At 26.7% G+C, this 19208-nt stretch overlaps 1 protein-coding gene across 7 annotated transcripts in view; it reads left to right on the top strand.

The window, feature by feature from the left end:
• The window catches only part of LOC135926042 (4'-phosphopantetheine phosphatase-like), a 79225-nt gene that overhangs the window by 46086 nt on the left and 13931 nt on the right, over window positions 1-19208 (top strand). For all 7 annotated transcript variants that reach the window (XM_065461701.1, XM_065461699.1, XM_065461697.1 and 4 more), the window contains one exon: window positions 12499-12608. In XM_065461701.1, coding sequence (XP_065317773.1) covers window positions 12499-12608 — 110 coding nt within the window. The remainder of the gene's footprint in view (window positions 1-12498; window positions 12609-19208) is intronic.

Raw genomic sequence — 19208 nt, 5'->3', positions numbered from 1 at the left:
GGATTGATAAACCGTTTGTTCCTATATATGAGTGTGAAATTGGGTATTAGAGGGAGCATGTAGTGTAAAAAAAACATATTTTTGCAGCATATGGTTTTGGATGAAGTATTATTAGATATTTTATTTTTATTATATAATTTTAATTCCGTATCTGCAATATTCATTTTATTCTTCAATATAATTCATTTATTTTGCATTATAATTATGCTTATATTTATTACGTGCTCTATGATATGCTACTGCTATAATTATATTATTTATGTTTGTATTACTGAAATATACAGGGTTTTCCATTCAAAAAAGGAAAAGGGTCAATCATAAAAGGAAAAGGTCCAATCAAAAAAGGAAAAGTGTCAATCAAAGAAGGAAAAGTCCAAAGGTTTAGGAAAAAGTCCGATCAAAAAAGAAAAGTGTCAAACAAAAAAGGAAAAGATCCAATCAAAAAAGGAAAAGTGTCAATCAAAAAAGAAGGAAATTTCCCAAAAGGAAAGGAAAATGTTAATCAAAAAAGGAAAATTCCAATTAAAAAGGGAGATCTTTATTATTCTTCTCATTTTTGATAATTCTTTTGTCATTTTAAAATAATTTATAAATTTTCTGTTATTTTTCTTCATCTCTCTGCCACATATTTTTAACAATTCTTTACTTTTATTTTGATTTTTTCTCCTTATATTATAATCTTTTACATACATTTCTAACCTTTTCAATCTCTTGAGGTCATTTTTGATCTTTATTTTTTTGATCTTCTCAATTTTATTTTCTCATTTTTGATAATCCTTTTTAGGAATTTTTTTTAAAGGAAATTCAACATTTGTTCAAAAAAATGATAAAACACTAAAATATTAAAACAAGTATATAAAATTACTAAATATAATAAATATATTTATATATTATAAGTATCGGAGGCTCTAAAAAGAGCTTAATTTAATAATGAATATGTACATAAAAAACAAGTATAATTGTGTTTAAAAATTTATAGTTGAAGTTTTTGTTTAAGAAATATGGATTCGCGATTTTCGTTTGTTATGTTAAAAAATTTTCGCGATAAAGTTTAAAAAAAAAATATGTAGACTGTGAAAAATTGCCGTTAGTTGATATGACTATTGGCTGAAATATAAAGTAATTTAATTTTGAATATTTATTAATTTTTTCTATTTTCCCCGCAAGTAAGAGGATTTGAATTAATTGAGGAAGGAAATGAGAAGATGCAGGTTGCGTCCCAAATAAGATATTTCCCGTTGGACCAGGGGGTATAGGTTAAACCTTCGGGTCTTAGGCCATCCGGTAATGAAAGGTTGATTGGTTCGAGGATGTTGGGTATTTTTGCCTTATTAAAAGCGTTTTGGTTGAGTTTATTAATTGCTTTATGCCGGAGATGGTGACCTTGGCTGCGGGTGCAGTGTAGGCCGTGTCGGGCGTTAGGTTGAACGGGTAAGTTCATTGGTGGCTATGTAAACGAGCATCCAAGTTTAAATAATATAGTAACTCTCAGTTGGTCATTGGTTAAGAATTTATCTAAGGTTTGGCTTGGAAGTGCTTCGAGCCATTCATGCTCGCCATATTTATCGTTGGATTATAATAGTTGTATATCGTTAATATCGGTTGGGTTAAGACTATTTTGTAATTTCTTTATTAGGGATTCGATGATAGATTTGTTGGAAATGTATAACCGTCTGGGGTAAGAAGATTCCATTGTTAGATTGCTGCTGCTAGAAGATCATCATTGGGGGTTATGAATGATGAGATCGCAGAATTGAGGGATAGGCGATTTGAGATAAATAGAGATAGGGAAAGTAATTCTAAGGGGATCATCGATACCACCTAGTTTAGCGGGCAATTGAGCTAGGTGACAATTAAAGTCTGATAATGAAAGGTTGAGAATCCTTTCTATAAAGGTCTTTAAACTAATATTGTTTTGAATGAAAAATTTTGAGGAGGATGAGTGGAAGAGATGCGAAATTTTAGGAAGATATAAAGACTTTTTTAATAAGTAAAAAAGCTGGTGCGATGGAATGTGGTTGATGAACTTTTCCATGTTTTGCATCTCAGAAAAAGTTTTATCGATAATTTTTTCGGATATATTATTATTAAGTAATGGGGAGCCCAAGAGTTGGATATCTTCTTTTTCGATAATAGTGTAATCTTTAAATAAATCAAAGGGAATCTCGGGGTTAAGGGAGCATATTTCTGTTTTGGTTTTGTTTAATTCTAAACCAATTTTAGTGCATTCTGTTTCGAGGTAGCTTAGGAATTTGATGTGAATTACCGCAAAGGGTGCCATCATCTAGGTACCATAGGTTAAAGTCGAGTCAAAATCTAATTTAAGATCTTTCATCATATTGTGGATAGCTAAGCAGAAAAGAATAGGGCCGAGAGGGTCGCCCTATTGTACTCCCTCTTCGGAATATATAATGCTACTATTAAAATGAGGGGAGTGCTATTGTTATAGTAGATGTCTACGAAGCGTGAGTATTGGGGGAAATTATCGTAAAAAGATTCGAGTGCCGAGGAACGTGAAATTGTATTGAAGACATTCTTAAAATCGGTGGATGTTGAAGGTAGATTCGTAGGCAGTGAGAAGCTATATTTACGCCTCCTTTAGTTCACATCCTAATTGATATTTGCCAAGCAAGGAATGAGTATCGGGTTTTATTTTTTTTGCAATAATTTTAGTTATCAGCGTCTGAAAAGTGAACCGATTGCGATTGGCCGGATGCATCCATTAGGTTTTTCAAAAGCAATCAAGTTTGCACCAAATATAATTTGATGAGCTAATGTGGGAATATCTTTAGTAGTTATATTATTAAGGAAGGTGGTAAGTGAGTTAAAAAATTATTGGAATTATGAGATTTTAGTAATGTTTGGAAGTAAGATGGTCTATAGCCATCCGGGCTGCTGAAAATTTATTAAATTCACTTTTTCGCAAATATCTTGGTTTGTAATTATGAAAGAGGGGATATTGAACGGTGGGTCTGGTAAGCTAGTGTAAGAGGCACGTGGGTGAAGGGAGTTTAGGTTGTCAAGGGTCTCGTCGTTAAATGGGGCGAGTTTTGATTGTGAAGAGATTAATTTTTGTGCACCGCATATGTCGCCTTCATTTATTTTTTGGATATTTTGTTGCAGGTACTACTGAAACTTTCATTAGAATTATTGGGATTTTTAATGTATTCTAACTGTGTTAAGTTTTCCAAATGTTTGAGTCTGTCTTTTATTAGGTTAGATAGTGAGATAGATTTGTTATCTTTTGGGATTGAGAGGCATTTTAAAGGGAATGTGAAGAGATTATTCAATGATTTAAATTTGACAAATCTTAGATATTATCAAATAATTTAATAAACTGGTCAGTAATCTGGTAATTAACGCTAAATGGGATGTATTTTATTGTTGTTATTTTTTGATAAAGATAAATTCTTCTAAAGATTCGTTATTTACCTGTATGTGTTTGGTATTAATTAAGGGTGTATTAGTTTTGTGCAGTGTATTAGAACCTGAGCAAGTGAAGGCTTGGGGGCCATGTTTGTATAGATGGTCATCTTTTTTTTATATTAATAAGTTTGTGACAGGATGGGCATATTCCTTTGATACTTAGGATGAGAAGATGGTTAATACCTGAGAAGTTTGTTAATTTGAGTCTAAGACAAGAACATTGGAGTAGGGTTATTTGCTGGTATGTTGGTATATAAGGGTTTTGTTATAGATAGGATCAGAATGATTAATTATGTATAGTGCATGTAAATTTTGTATTTTTTTTATTCTATTTCCAAGATAATGTGTTGTTAGTAGTTACAAATGAGAGTAAGTTTGTTATAACTCTGAAGTTATAGGTACAGGTGGTGTATGAAAAATTATTTTTAATCCTTGAATATTGATGTTAGTTTTAAATGTATAAATCACCTTTATATAAATATTGTCTAAATGGTCTGTCTAATAATTATAAATAAATTTAGGATAACCAAATTTGTTCTGAATTGAGATTTAGCATATTTTGGTAATTGGTTGAATTCTATTTTTATTAACCTTAAATCGAATTTTTAATTGCTAAAGAATTATTGTTATTTGATTAAAAAATGGAAAAATTTATAAAGTTATCATTATTGTGTGATAGGTAAAATATATATTAAACTTGAGTATTTTGCTTGTGAATTAACTTATATAAAATGAGAATAGTATGCTTTAATCGATTATCAAATATATGAGGTACGCCTTGAACTTAGAGCAGCAGCGTTCAGGTGATGCAAATGTTAGTTGGGATAGTTATTGGTATTATTACTTAATACTGAATACAATTAAAATTGTAAAAACTTAAGTATTTTGACCTCTAATATTGGCTGAGTACAAAATTGTAAAAACTTAAGTATTTTGACCTCTAATATTGGCTGAGTACAAAGCATCTCTGAGACAATTTAATAATGAGATTATTATCTTTAGTTTGTATTGATTAATTACAGAATCATGATATATTGCATCTTTATCTTTTACGTGAATTATATGAAGGCCCATCTTGCATATAATTATGCCGATTTTTTTACTCAAGGATACCAACAAACCTTGTAACCCAGGTATGAAGTATATGAGGAGAACTACATCCGAGCCATATATATATGTGAATAGTGAGTATAGCAAAGGAAGGAATAGAATATAAGAAAAGGTCCTTCCAAAAAAACTTAATTATTTTATTTAATAAATTTAATTAGAAAATTGTAAATGTTAAAAAAAATTTGGATATTAATAAATAAGTTATTTAAAATATATTTAATATTATTTGGGTATTATTATTGGAAGGTAAATTAAATAAATAAATAATAATATAGAAAAAAATTAATAGTAAATAAAAAAATGGTGGACAAGAGAAGATACATAAGTTTAGTAAAAAAAATTAATGATCTTCTAAATTAGAAAATTTTTTATTTAATTATTTTTTATTATTTAAAAAAATTTAGATTATAAATGGTGGTTAAAATAAAAAAAAAATGATGGATAAATTAAAATAAAAAAATGGTGGAAAAAAACAATATTAGGGATAAGAAAGGTTATTAAAAAATAAGATATTAGTAAAAATAGTAATTTTGATTATATTTAATTTAAGAATTAATTAAATTAATATTAAGAAATTTGGAAGAAGGTAAAATAAAGAGAGTAGTAAGATTATAATTATAAAAGAGTTATAAATTTAATCATATTATCTATTTTGAATCCATAGAATAGTCTATCAAGTATGAATATTAAATATAGAATTTTTACAAATTAAATTCATTTGTCATTAGAGTATTGAAAGAATTAATGTTCATATCAAATTTGATTTCAATTTCCCATCCAGGGGCGTACGCAGGAATTTGGTCTGGGGGGGGGGGGGATAATAAAAAAATTTTAAGAAATATTATTGTTAATTAAAAATACTAAGCATAAATTTATTAGGACTAATAACTTTTCTAATACACAATTTTAAACTAATGTGAATTACAAAAAAAATATATATATAAACCGGCTTGAAAAACTGTAAAGTAAAGGTGCAATATAAAATATAAAGTAAATATAACCACGATATGAATCACTTAAATGACCCAAAATTGAAATTTGTTTTTGAGCCTTTAAAATATATAAAGTATAAAAAATTTAAATGTTGAAAATATAAATTAATACACAAAAAGTTTCTTAGGAATAATTGTATTTTGTATGTTTTGAGCTAATTTTTAAATTATCTATCCTTGTTTGGCGTTAAATGCCTATGAATATTCAAAAGATACAATTCATTCAATCTACTTTCAGAAGTTGTATTTCATAGGTATGTTTTTCAGAGACTTGCAGGCCCGGTCCCCGAGCCAGACCGTATTTTAATTTTTTTAAACATACCCTGGCCGGGCCCGAAATTTTTTTTAAAAAAACACCCAGGCTGGGCCTGAAAAATATTTTAGAAAAAATATCCGGGCCGAGCTGTATTTAAAACCAAATATTTGAAATCGCCATTATTAGCTATAAAAATCAAAAATAAATATAATTTAATTTAAAAAAACGCGGGCCGGGACTGAAAATCTTATTTTCAAAAAAATCGGGCCGGGCCGAAAAACATATTAAAAAAAATCTGGGCTGTGGTTATTCTTCTTAAAAAAGAGAATGTTCTCTCATTAGTTTACTATTGGAAAGAGTTGCTAATATATATAACCATTTTAATACATTCGGAATATAATCTAAAATGTTTGAAATAATGCAAAGCATTCATAGCATTTTTTGGGACTGTATCAACCATAGTTAATCTTTTAATCATAGTTATTCAGCTAATAAGGCATCATAAGATATTTTAACATCATGATAAAAATCTAACAAATATTTTTTTCTATCACCATCGTTGGAAAGGCTTTTGTGGAAGTAATATCTGCGGATTTGTAAGTGCTGCATGATGAATTAAAAATCATTCATTTATTTGGGTTATAAATGTATCTGAGAGGGGACATTTGTTTTATAATACTCTTCTACTCATCCTTTATTAATGTTTTGACGATGAGCTTGCTTGCTGCAAATTGAGGAGGACAAATATTAAACAGTATAGCTCTGCTTTTGACTCAACAATATAAAATATGAAATTCTTCATCAACATTAGCTCTAATTTCCTTGAGTTCTAATAAAATGCTCTCCGCTATTCTCATCTTCTTAATCAAGTCAATGTCATGTTTTTGAAAAGTAATACATAAAATAGTTGTATAATTAAATGATAAAATTTGGAATAAGTATTGAATCCAATAATTTTCTTGCTTCCGAGGAAATATTTCTTTCAAGCCATTGTGATATTTCAGTAATAGCATTAATAATCGGCTCTTCTAACTCCATAAAAGCTGTTACTGCTTGATGGCGGAGACTCGATCTCGTTAGACAAGCTTGCAATTTCTTTCTCCCTGTTGGACAAGGAGTTTCAGAGATAATAATTATTTGACTAGAAATTTAGATAAATATTACGCCCCTAAAATTTGGAAATAATAGGTAAATTACGCCAAGGAAAACTTGAAATCGAAATTAATTGATAAAATAACTTAGATGAATGTGATAAATAAGTATAATTAAGTATATATATGAGATAGGAATAAATATTAACAAATATAAATTAATATTAACAATAATATTTTTGAAAAATATAATCCGGCATCTGCATTTTTTGGCTTTGGGGATCCCCACGCACCTGTTTCCATCTAATGTGTTAGCTTAATTATTCCATCTGATTTCATCTTTGCAGATATTATTTCAAGGGGAATGAATCACACCAAATTATATAATAATAAGTAGAATCTTGTCGCTTCGTAATCTTAATAAAATTATATGTTAAATCTTTGAAATTTATAAAATATTTCCAGAATTCTTTTTCTCGATATATTGCATCATCGTCATATTAAATATTTTTTTCCAGGGATAGATGAACTGGTCAGAATATATAATATATTTAATTTTCACTAAATTTTTAGTAGATAATTTATTTTTATTAGAATTTTTTGCATATCAAATTATTTAATTACAATGTATAATAAAGTAAGAAACAAAAATTTATATTAATCATGAATAATTTCCCCTCTTCTACATTTTGGAATATAGGTCTCCATATTTCTAAAATAATTTTTTGCATTCTCCTCAGATATTCCTCTCTCTCCATGCTCTGAATTAATTTTTCCTCGTTACTGGGATTTTGATTTCTGACAAAATCCTTCCATTGAAAAAACACATTTTCAATGCGATTAAGATAAGGACTGTAAGGTGGTAAGTATTTCAATATGCGCCCTCTTCTTTCTATCGATTTCCTAATTGTATGATTATGATGAAATGGAACATTATCCATCACAAAAATCATATTCATCATGTTACCTTCTTCAAAATGATTTAATATTTCATTTACAAAGTTGCTAAAGTATATAGCGTTGCAGGGGCCATCAAGAACTTCGAATCTGAATATTCTTGCAATTGAGAGAGCAGCAATGATAGTATAATTCATTGTTTTTATCCCTTGAACATTTTTAATAGCCTTTTTATTTATTTGTGAATATCCATATAACCGCCTCATTGATATTGAAAACCCGCTCTCATCGATAAATATATATATTTTATTCCATTTTTGAGATGGGAGAAATATTTGTCACTGTCTTATAGCTTACTTTAATACATGATGCTATATTTTTAATACTATTCTTTTTTACGTCGCTGTTTTTTCCCCTTGTTTTTACCATATCTTCATAATTTTATTTTATAAAACAAAAATAAATTTATTTTTAAAATATATATTTAACAAATAGAAGGAATGACAAAAAAGTCTAAAATCCTTATATTATAACACATACCTCATTTTACGTTTATTCATAAATCAAAGAATATAGTTTTAAAAATAATTACAAAAAAAAATTATTTACTTGCTCAAAAATATTGAATACTTCTTGCATAAATATTAAATTTTAAAAATAAGAATTTGATTATATTTTATTTACATATCGTTTGGTATTACAGTTCAAACTTATTTAATTTTAAAAAGGTACATTATAACCAAACGATTAATTTAATTTTACAATTGTAATTAAATAATTTGATATGCAAAAAATTCTAATTAAAAAAATTGTCTGCTAAAAATTTAGTGAAAATTAAATATAATTCCTAAAAAAGGATTATCAAAAATGAGAAAAAAAAATTGAGAAAAGATCAAAAAAATAAATATCAAAAATGACTTCAAGAGATTGAAAAGGTTAGAAATGTATGTAAAACATTACAATATAAGTAGAAAAAATCATGAAAAGTCATAAAAGTAAAGAATTGTTAAATATGGAGCAGATAGGTGAAGAAAAATAACGGAAAATTTAAAATTATTTTTAAAAGACAAAAGAATTATCAAAAATGAGAAGAAAAATAAATTGAGAAAAGATATAGTAAATTTTTAAAAAATAACGATTTTCCTTTTTTGAATAGGAATTTTCCTTTTTTGATTGGACCTTTTCCTTCTTTGTTTAACACTTTTCCTTTTTTGATTGAACCTTTTCCTTTTTTGTTTGACACGTTTCCTTTTTTGATGATTTTTTCCTAAATCTTTGGGACTTTTCCTTTTTTGATTGACACTTTTCTGATCCGATCTTTTCCTTTTTTGATTGACCTTTTCCTTTTATGATTGAAACTTTTCCTTTTTTGATTAGGACTTTTCCTTTTTTCAATGGGAAACACTGTAATTGAAGTATTTTCGATATAATATTTTAAATTAGAATGTTATATTAGAAAACTGTTAGTAAAATATTTTTTAAGTTTAAAAAAATTGATTGTGGTACTATAAAGACTTGCAAAATATATTCGTAAAAGTATTTTTTGTGCAAAAAATATTCATCCATCAAGGTATTTGTATTAAACTTAACGTATGTGTATTTATATTTAAAATAGATTTTTTTTAAACATATTTGTATTTAAATTCAATGTCTTTTTTGAAGTATATTTATATTTGAATAAATTTTTTTTGAAAGTCTCGATATTTCATTATTAAAAATCTAAACCTTTCTAACATCTATGAGCAAAATCTTTAGGCTAGCCTAGGCCTATTCAAAAACGTATTCGAATCGAATAGTGCATTATTCGTAGAATAATTTACTATTTGAATTCGTACGAATAATAAAATCTATTTGTATTCTATTCGAATAATTGAAATGAATTTTCTTAATAAAATAAATCAATCTCAAATATATTGACAAATTTTTTTATTGCAAATTTGATTTCAAACAGAAAAAATTATAATAATCCGATGACAAATAAATATAATCAAGTTATAAACAAAATTAAAATATTATATTATTCATTTAATTTATAATTTTAAGCCAATTTTTAAGGCAAAGGGTTCTTATATTTTCTTCTTTATACGACATGCGGTTTTTTGACAACAAATTAGTGCCAACTGAGAAAAGTCTTTCACACGCAGTTGATGTTCCTTGTATAGATAAATAATCTCTTGCCATTTTTGAGAGTATAGGGATCCTATGTGCATTTGTCTTCCACCACATTAATGGATCAGTATCACTCTTTGATCTTGGTTCACTCAGGTAAAAATCGATTTCACATAGTTGAACATAATTTTGTTTAAAAACAATGTCAAGCCTGTTTTGTTGACTTTCATTCTTATTTTGGCAGTTGTAATTATCAGCAGCTTATAAAATAAAATGATATGTATTTAAATAGGGGTAAATTAAATACCTGTATATCTGCTGTAAATCTCTTTAAACTTGTCTGTTAACCTGGATATATCAATATCATAATCAAGAGATATTGATTTAAAATATTCTATTTTGAGCCTTGGATCCAATATTGTAGCTATTATTGCATCATCTGCAGTTAAATTATAATAGCCCAACAATTTATCACATGCCACTTTGAAATCATTGTTAGAGGTTTTATGGAAACAAGGTTTCTCATTTTTTAAGTGTTCAAGAATTAGAATATAATAGAGTATAACCAAATTATAAGTAGGATAATTTTCCCCACAAACCATATATGTAGTCTCATACAAAGGCAATAGGATAGATTTAATTTTTACAAGATCGTCCCATTCCTCCTGTATGTTATGTTAATAAAGTATTATTTACCTATTTATAAATTTTAGTTTACCTCTGATAATTGTTTTTCTTGAAGAATTATAATATTAGTTATAACTTCATTAACTAATTTTTTTTATAGCAGGCTTTAACAATAAGCCCCTTTCAATCATTTGGTAGGTGCTATTCCACCTTATTTCACAATCCAATTTGGGTTTTAAAAAATTTATAAGAGGATGTAGTGAACTACATATATTTTTTAATAAATTTAATTTTTTAGGAGAATTACGTATCATCCTAATAATGTTTCGTAGTTTTAAAATTGATGGATTTAAAATTTCTTTGGATATTAAATTAATAACATAAGCAAAGCATCGAATGTGCCCTATTTTTATTGATGGATATTTTAAAGAAAATGTATCAATAAATGTTTTATTATTAGTAGCATTATCTAGAGTTATATAAAAAATTTTATTCTCCAAATTATAATTTTTAATTATTTTAATAAAGGCTTTAAAATGTTTTCACCTGAATGTTGTTCATTTTTGGAGCAACATCCAAAATTTGTTATTTATTTTAAAATTATCTTCAATAAAATGGGCTGTTAACCCTAAAAAAGGAACCTGAGTTGGGCTAGTCCAAATATCAGATGAAAAATTAATCTGACTTTTATTTTTGGATATTATATCCTTTACCAACTGTTCTTTTTCTGCAAATGTATTATACATATGCAATTTAAGAATATTGGAGCTTATTGATTTTATAGAAGAATCAAGATCATTTATAAAATTTTTAAAATCAGGTGAATTAACAATTTTAAAAGATAAATTATTATTAATAAATAATTTTAGTAAGTTATCTTTATAATTAATTTTTTTAGATAAAGAAAAAGGTGATATAGGCTTTAAAAAAGTGTCAATTTTATTACTGTTTTTACAGAGATGTGAATGAAACCTATTATAATGATTAATAAGAGGCGATGTTGTTTTGCCTTTGCATTTAATAATGCTCTTGCAATGATTGCAAGCAGCCTTTTCACCATTGAGTTGATATTGATCCCATATAATCGCTCTTTTTTGTTAAGAAATTTTGTCAATAACTATTTCATCAAAATCATTCTCCACTAACATAATTAGGCTGGCTAACAATATTTTATTATAAAAATATAATATATTTTTATATACCTTTGGTTTGTATATATTTTAATATACTTTTGGTTTGTGTAATTTTTAATATAATTAATTTTGAAAAAATAAGGGATATTAAAATTAAAATTTTTGCTAGTCTTTTTATAAACACATCATCTGTCAGATTGGCAGGTTATCAAATAGAAATGACAAATGTTAGATAATTTAAAAAAAAAGCAATTTATTAAATATTACGAATAATTCGTTTTATTCGAATAATTCGTTTTATTCGAATCGAATAAATGATTATTCGTATTCGGATAAAACAAATAATTTATTATTCGTATTCGTATCTATTCGAATAGAATCGAATTTTTTTTGAATAGGCCTAGGCTAGCCTAAGATTTTTTAACTAAAATATTGCGTTAGCCATCTAATAACACTATTTACATTCCAGAGAAAATATTATAAAAATTTGTTCGTGATGAGATCTCATCATTCAGGCATGTTACGAATTCGTGATTTTTTTTTATTTAGGCGTGCTTAAAGTTAAACACATTTATAAAAATCACTGATTATTTTGTACTAATCTCAGAGAAATGCAATTTTAGAACCATCAATTTTTTTTAAATTTAAGCCAGAGTCGTCTCGATATTTTTATATATTTTTTTAGGCCCAAGCCATTCACCGATTGTGGCTGGGAAGGAATTAATACATAGTTAGCTTCGGGTCGGGCTCAGGCCTGAAAATAAATTTTTTCAAATTTAATACAGTATTGTTAATGATATTTTTGCAATCTAGTAAATTTATATGGTATCTTTGATTAAAATGTTTTCTCTCTTTAGAAGAAAACAGTTCATATTCGTGGTGCGAAAATTATGTGGGAAATTCGGATATTCAAAATCCTCTTGTCCATGATTTCAACCTTAAGCATTCTCCTCCTTGCTTGAAAAAGGTACTTTTTTAAAATTTAAAAAGTCATATGTTTTATTAATATTTACTTTATCCAATTTAGTTTTACCTGGTATCAAAATAAATCGGTCAGGCAAGGTTTTCTAAATCGGCCTTCATCGATTGAAAATTTGATCTATCTTCACACTTCTTGTTATCAATCTTATTTATGTTTCCTTATCTATTTTCCATCAAATGTCCCCATTTATCACATATTATATAAAATAATAAAGTTTACATTATAACTTGAAGATTTTAAAACTCATATTATCCGACACATTTATCACTTGATAAGGATAAGAAAAATTAGTTCCTTGAATATACGATGTTTCTGTAAACTATTTATTATATATGGGCTATGGTAATGTTAATTCATCTGTGAATTTTCAGAATCAAATGGTGATGATGAAATACAATCTATGCCTATGCTAATCTATAAAATATAAATTATATATTCAAATTAAAATGGTAGGCTAAAAAAATTCAAATTTGATATAAGAAACAGCTGATTAAAAAATAATCCTTTTTTCATAAAAAACTTCGTAATAATAATTTACCATTCCCAAAAACGAACGTATTTCTTTAACATTAGACGGTGTTATACAATTTTTTATAGCATTAATCTTATCTTAGGTAGGGTGAATTCCGAATTCATCAATAACATGACCAAAATAAGTAACTGACTTTTCTCCAATTTTAATTTTATCGGTCGACATTGTCAGTCCAGCCTTATCAAATCTTCTTAATACTTCTTTTAGATTAACTATATGATCAAAATTATTCTCGCCTGCAATAATTACATCGTCTAAAAATACACTAACCATAGGAATTTCCTTTAATAGGTTTTGCATAAAGCGTTGAAATATTATCGGAGCGCTAGTCAGCCCAAAGGGGATTCTTTGGTATCGGTAATAACCGATATGAGTCGAAATTACTAAAAGATTTCTACATTCTGGACTAACTCCGAATTTAAAAATGCATCTCTTAAATCTATCGTTGAAAATATTTTACCACCCGCGATCCTATTTGTCAGGTCGACGAAAGTTGATAGTAAATCGTTATCTATCGCTAAATATTTGCTGATTGTTAAACGAAAATCTCCGCATATTCGCACAGCACCAGATTTCTTTAAAATATTAACCGTTGGCGTAGCCCAAGTAATTGGAGTTATTGTTGGATCCACCTTTTCAATAAGGCCTTCGTCTAAAAGTCTGTCCAACTCAGCTTCAACGGTTCAACGCAACGGAAATGGAATTCTTCTAGATAGCGCAGTTGGCACTGTATTTGGTTGTATCTTGATGATGGCTTCCTTTAATTTTATTTGTCCTAATTTTTTTTAATAACTTGTGGAAATTTTGAAACAATAGTATTTAAACTGGAATCTTTCATATTTATTATTAATTCGAACTTTTTCAGGAAATTTTATATCAAATTATCTAAGAAGGGCCATTCCAAAAATAAGGGAATTCTCACCCTTAACTACCCAAATAGGTAAAAATTTTGGAATATTATTTACTTCGACTTCCACTAAACATTTACCCAATACTTCGATCTTGATATGATTATATTCTTTTAGTTTATATGCAGGTGATAATGATGGTTTGCCTATGCGACTTCAGGTAACCTCATCTATCACACTACACGCCGCGGCAATATCAAATTCCATAGTAAGCTGCAGCCCATTTATCATCGATTGTAACTTTATTAGCAAAAGACAGGCGAGGTGTCCGTGGTAAAATCATTTGTATAGCATGCGTTCTACACTCTTTCACTATGCGGTTTGCTTTTCCGCCCTAAAGCATATTACTTTTTTTTGACTGAAATTAGGTTTAAAACTTGGTTTATAAAAATTATGGTTGATTTTGTTAGCATTATAATAATTATTATTATTGCATTTGTTTACGTTATTATAATTATTCCTAAAATAAGTATTTTTGGAACCTTGCATAGGCTTATGTTTAATTATTTTATTAACTTATGCCATTCGGCATATTTTGACCGAAGTTCTTTGTCCAGCTCAGGTAACCCAACTCCTAAGATGAAAATATCTCTTAAGAGTTCATCAACCTGCGATTTAAAATTACATAAAGAGCAAATGCTTTTTAATTTGATTGAAAAACTGACTCTTTAAAGTATAAAAATTATTGCAATGTAGAAAAATACTCGAAATTTTTTTATATTTTTTCTAAATTGTCAAGTAAAATTGGATAATTTATGTTATCAATTATTAGGAAAGTAAAAAATTTTAATTAAATTATCAGTGTCTATATTGGCTAATAAATCTTTTTTTTTATTTTGATCAACAATATTTTTTAATTTGAAAATGAGTTCTATATTATATAGGCAATCCTGAATATTAGCTTTTTCTTTTATGAATTCAGGAATATGAAATTGAGTAGGTTCTTCAATTTTCTTCAGAGGCATAGTATAATTTTAATCTTTTTATTTAAAATAATTCGTCGTCGTCTTGACTTGAGATGAATCGTCGCCAAATGAAATGAATTCAGATTAATAATATAAAGTGATTTATTTTATATAATAAAATATAAAATATATTTATATGTTTTTCTATTTTGTCTATTATTATAAATTGTAGCTTAAAGCAAATATAAAAATCAATTTATTTTAATACATTACAATTTTTTAAAATTGAACGGACGTAAAACATGAACACGTTTGTCAATAAAGTAACGCGTTTACATTAAAAAAGATAAGAGGAACGGAACGCCATTCATCATTTTTTCAAATAAAAAACTTCATTCACGAACAGGGTTGCCATGTCAAAATTTTCAAATTGCGGGAGAAATTTGGTATTTTGCGGGAGAAATATTAAAATTGCTATAGAAATATAAAAATTGCTAAAAAAAAATAAGGGATTGTGAATTTACTTAGTTATCCTCCTATTAATTCTTATAATTATTTTATATAAATATTGACAAAGTCGGTAAACTTCAAAATAAGTAATATTTTTCATAATAGGTAACACACTTGAAAATGATAAAATAGGAATGAATGGTGTCGATTTATTATTGGATAAAGATAAAACATATGATTAAGGATAGAAAGATATTTACAAACTAGACATGTTTTTTAAATAAATATTTAAAATTATTTTAAAAATATAAAAATAATCAATTATGGTTTCTCAAAATTATTATTTATATATTAAAAACGATAAAATCCTAAAAAAAATTGTGCGGGAGAAATTTAAAAATTTCGGTAGATTTCCAATTGCGGTAGTTTTGAGGGAGTGAGTAGTCTGCGTGTAAACTAAAAATTGTTGGAGTCTCCCGCTGATGGGGGGAGACCTGGCAACCCTGTTCACGAATGCGTTCATCATTTCCAACATCTTGGTAAAATTCAAAATTATGTTTTCAGATGAAATAATTAATATAAAATAGAACCAAACAATCAGGTTTCGCATAGAAAGTATTTTCAATCATCTGAAGTGATTCCAAACTTAAGAATCGTTTAGGAAAGCTAGTTTTTTAAGCAAATAAATTCAAATACCAATGTCTTAGAAATTGTCTGTGATTGTTAATCTATTATTATTAGATTTTTTAATTTAACACTAATTATTTATTTAATTTTAATGGATAATAGATTGCCCTACATTACATAATGAAAATATTTTTAAATGTTAAATTAAATATTTTTTACAATTAGCAATTATTTTATTAAGCTGTAAAGTATTGTTGATAAAAATAACATCGTTTTGTTTTAGAGGAAAAGGAACGTTATTCGTTACTTGTTTCAAAGGTAACGAGCAATGCATTTTTTTTGAGTAACGGTAACACAAAATCTCGTTATTTAAAATTTTTCTTAAAAAATATTTAAAAAATATATTTTATTTTAATATATTCTTTAAATTTTGTAAATTAAGCATAGTTTTTAATTCATATCAACAATCAAACCAAAGTTCTTCATTTTTATTTTATTTATTACATTTTTGTTGTTAAATTTTATACAGTCAAGATTGTTAATCATATTAATTTTAAATCAAACAAGGTTGTTAATTTATATACTCTAATATTATAATTTATTTGGTAAAGAATATATTATTTCTTCAGATGAAAATAATTTGACTCTACCCTTCCCCAGTATGAAACAATTTTTACAAAAAAATTTAAGGGCAGTAAATCTACACTTGTAAGTATAGATTATGTCCTTTCAAATATTTCAACCTCGATGCCCAGCAGCTCAAATCTAAAACATGAAAGTAAAAATATGAATTCAGATTAAATTATGATAGAAAAAAACAAATTGATGGAGATTCTTGTGAAGATGATCTTATAAGAATTTTTGAAAATATCAATCACTTTTTAAATATTTTTAACAAATTTCTTTAATTAAAATTTTATATATTAAATATAATGCAACCCTCCTGCGCAATTTAAACATAAATTTAGTTGTGTTCAGCACTAAGGATATGTCCTAGATCGGCATAATATTAAATAGCCGGCTTTTAAGTATCGGCTAAATAAATTAATATTTAAAGTAGAGATCTACGAGCCGGGCCTACTTTTTTAAAAAAGAAATCGGGTTTAGGCTGGATCGGGCCTAATATTTTTTAAAAAAAATTTAGATCGGGCCCGAATTTTTAATGTAAAATAAAAATACTTGATTTTATTTATAAAAACTAGACGCCATATAACATATATTTTTTATTTTGAATAATTATAAAAATTAATTTCTATAATTTAAAAAAATTTTGGGCCGGACCGGGCTTGAAATATTAGGCCCGATGCAGATCACTAAATTTAAGCATGCCACTCATTTAATTTTCTAAATAACGATTGTACTTATAAGCTTAAATTATATTTATATGAGCAAACATGCAAATATACCGAAGAGTAATAGCTAGTCTTTCTTGATTGCATATTGTATGTCTTACAGATTTATGTTGCATAAATGTTGCGATCATATAGAATATAATTAAAGATTGTAATATTCATCCTCATATATTTATAGAATTGTATGTCATTTAATAATTCACTAAATGAATTTTGAAACCATCCTTTATCATAGCGATTCAAATATATTCTATTTATTGAGATATTTCTTATGAATCAGCATAGACAGCTAGAGCGTAGATTTGCGGTAACTGTTCCATGAAAATTATTTACTCTTTTTAAATTATTACTAAATCATCAATGAGAGAGGAATAAGAGTGTTAGTAATTATAAACAAAAGTAAAATAATTTAAATATAAGCAGACGATAAAATTATAAATAGTAAAGAGACGATAATATTTATAAATATATAATTTTTTTAATATTTTGGTATATAGTGTTTTAAATATAACTCCAATAAATAGGGGTCCTCGTTCAAATGCTTTTTACCCTGTACTAAAAGCAATTAGATATCCAAATTATGCCAAAACCTAAGCGCTTTTATTTATTTGAACAAAATTTTGAAGATCAATTGTTAAAAATAAGTAAAAAAGATCTTATCATTGTATATTATTTTTATTATCTATGGAAAAAATAAATTTTAAAAAAGATTATATATATTGTTTATTATTTTTTAAGTAACGCGTTACTTTTTTGAATAGCGAGTAAAGCGTTTTTTTCTTCACATAACGAGTAACGATAAAGCGTTCCTTTCCCCAAAAGAAACGATTAACGCGTTTATTTTTTGAAATCAAATATAATGGTAAGCGGAAAATAATTCCCCCGAAAATAAATACTCGGAAAATAATCCCCAGGAAAATAATTACTAGGAAATAAAATACCCGGAAAATAATTCCCCGGAAAAAAATTCCCCAGAAAATAATATAATTCTACGGAAAAAAATCACCGGAATAAAATTCCCCTAGAAAATAATTCCCCGGAAAAAATTTCCCCACTATATATTGAATTGCTAATGCATTGCTAAACTGCTTTGCTAAATGGCAATCAATCATAAATAAATCAAAATTTTATTATGTATATTTTATTAATGATAATTTTTTAAACTTTTTTAAAATATACTTAAAACATTTTTTTATTATAAATGAAGAATATAATAAAAAATCATATAGTATATAATTTTATTTTTATTTAATATTATTAGTAAGAAATATATTTTTCTAGCTTATTAAAACAAAAGTACATTTTATTCAATTTTAAAAATTAACAAATATATATCCGTAAGAGGGCGTTATATGTTTTAATATGAATCATTTTAGGAAACCGGAATGATGATTGGATAGCACTTTTTTTATATTTGGGTATATATACATATGAAAAACCTAAAAATTAAAAAATTTTTTTAGGTTTCTTTGATGTTTAATTTATGAGTAGGTTTAGAATAGTAAAACAATGGAAATTTTCTAAAGTAAATATTGCTGGCATTATTTATCAAAATCTCTTCATTTTTGTTTTATACGTGTATATTTACGTGCTAAGCATTATCCTAAAAAATATTTTGAAAATAATTTGATTTGACTGATTGCCAAGCTCAAAACCGACCTCTTACTAAATATTCGATTGATCATTACTGGTAAGCGGAAAATAATTCCCCGGAAGAAAATCACCGAAAATAATTCCCCGGAAAAAAATCCTTGGAAAATAATTACCCGGAAAAAAAATTCCCGTAGAAATATATGAAAATTATGATAGAG

This window comes from Gordionus sp. m RMFG-2023, chromosome 3 (assembly GCF_954871325.1).
Source record: "Gordionus sp. m RMFG-2023 chromosome 3, tfGorSpeb1-WG-v2, whole genome shotgun sequence".
NCBI classification, from domain to species: Eukaryota; Metazoa; Nematomorpha; class Gordioida; order Chordodea; family Parachordodidae; genus Gordionus; species Gordionus sp. m RMFG-2023.
This window is presented reverse-complemented; position numbering and strand designations above follow the sequence as displayed.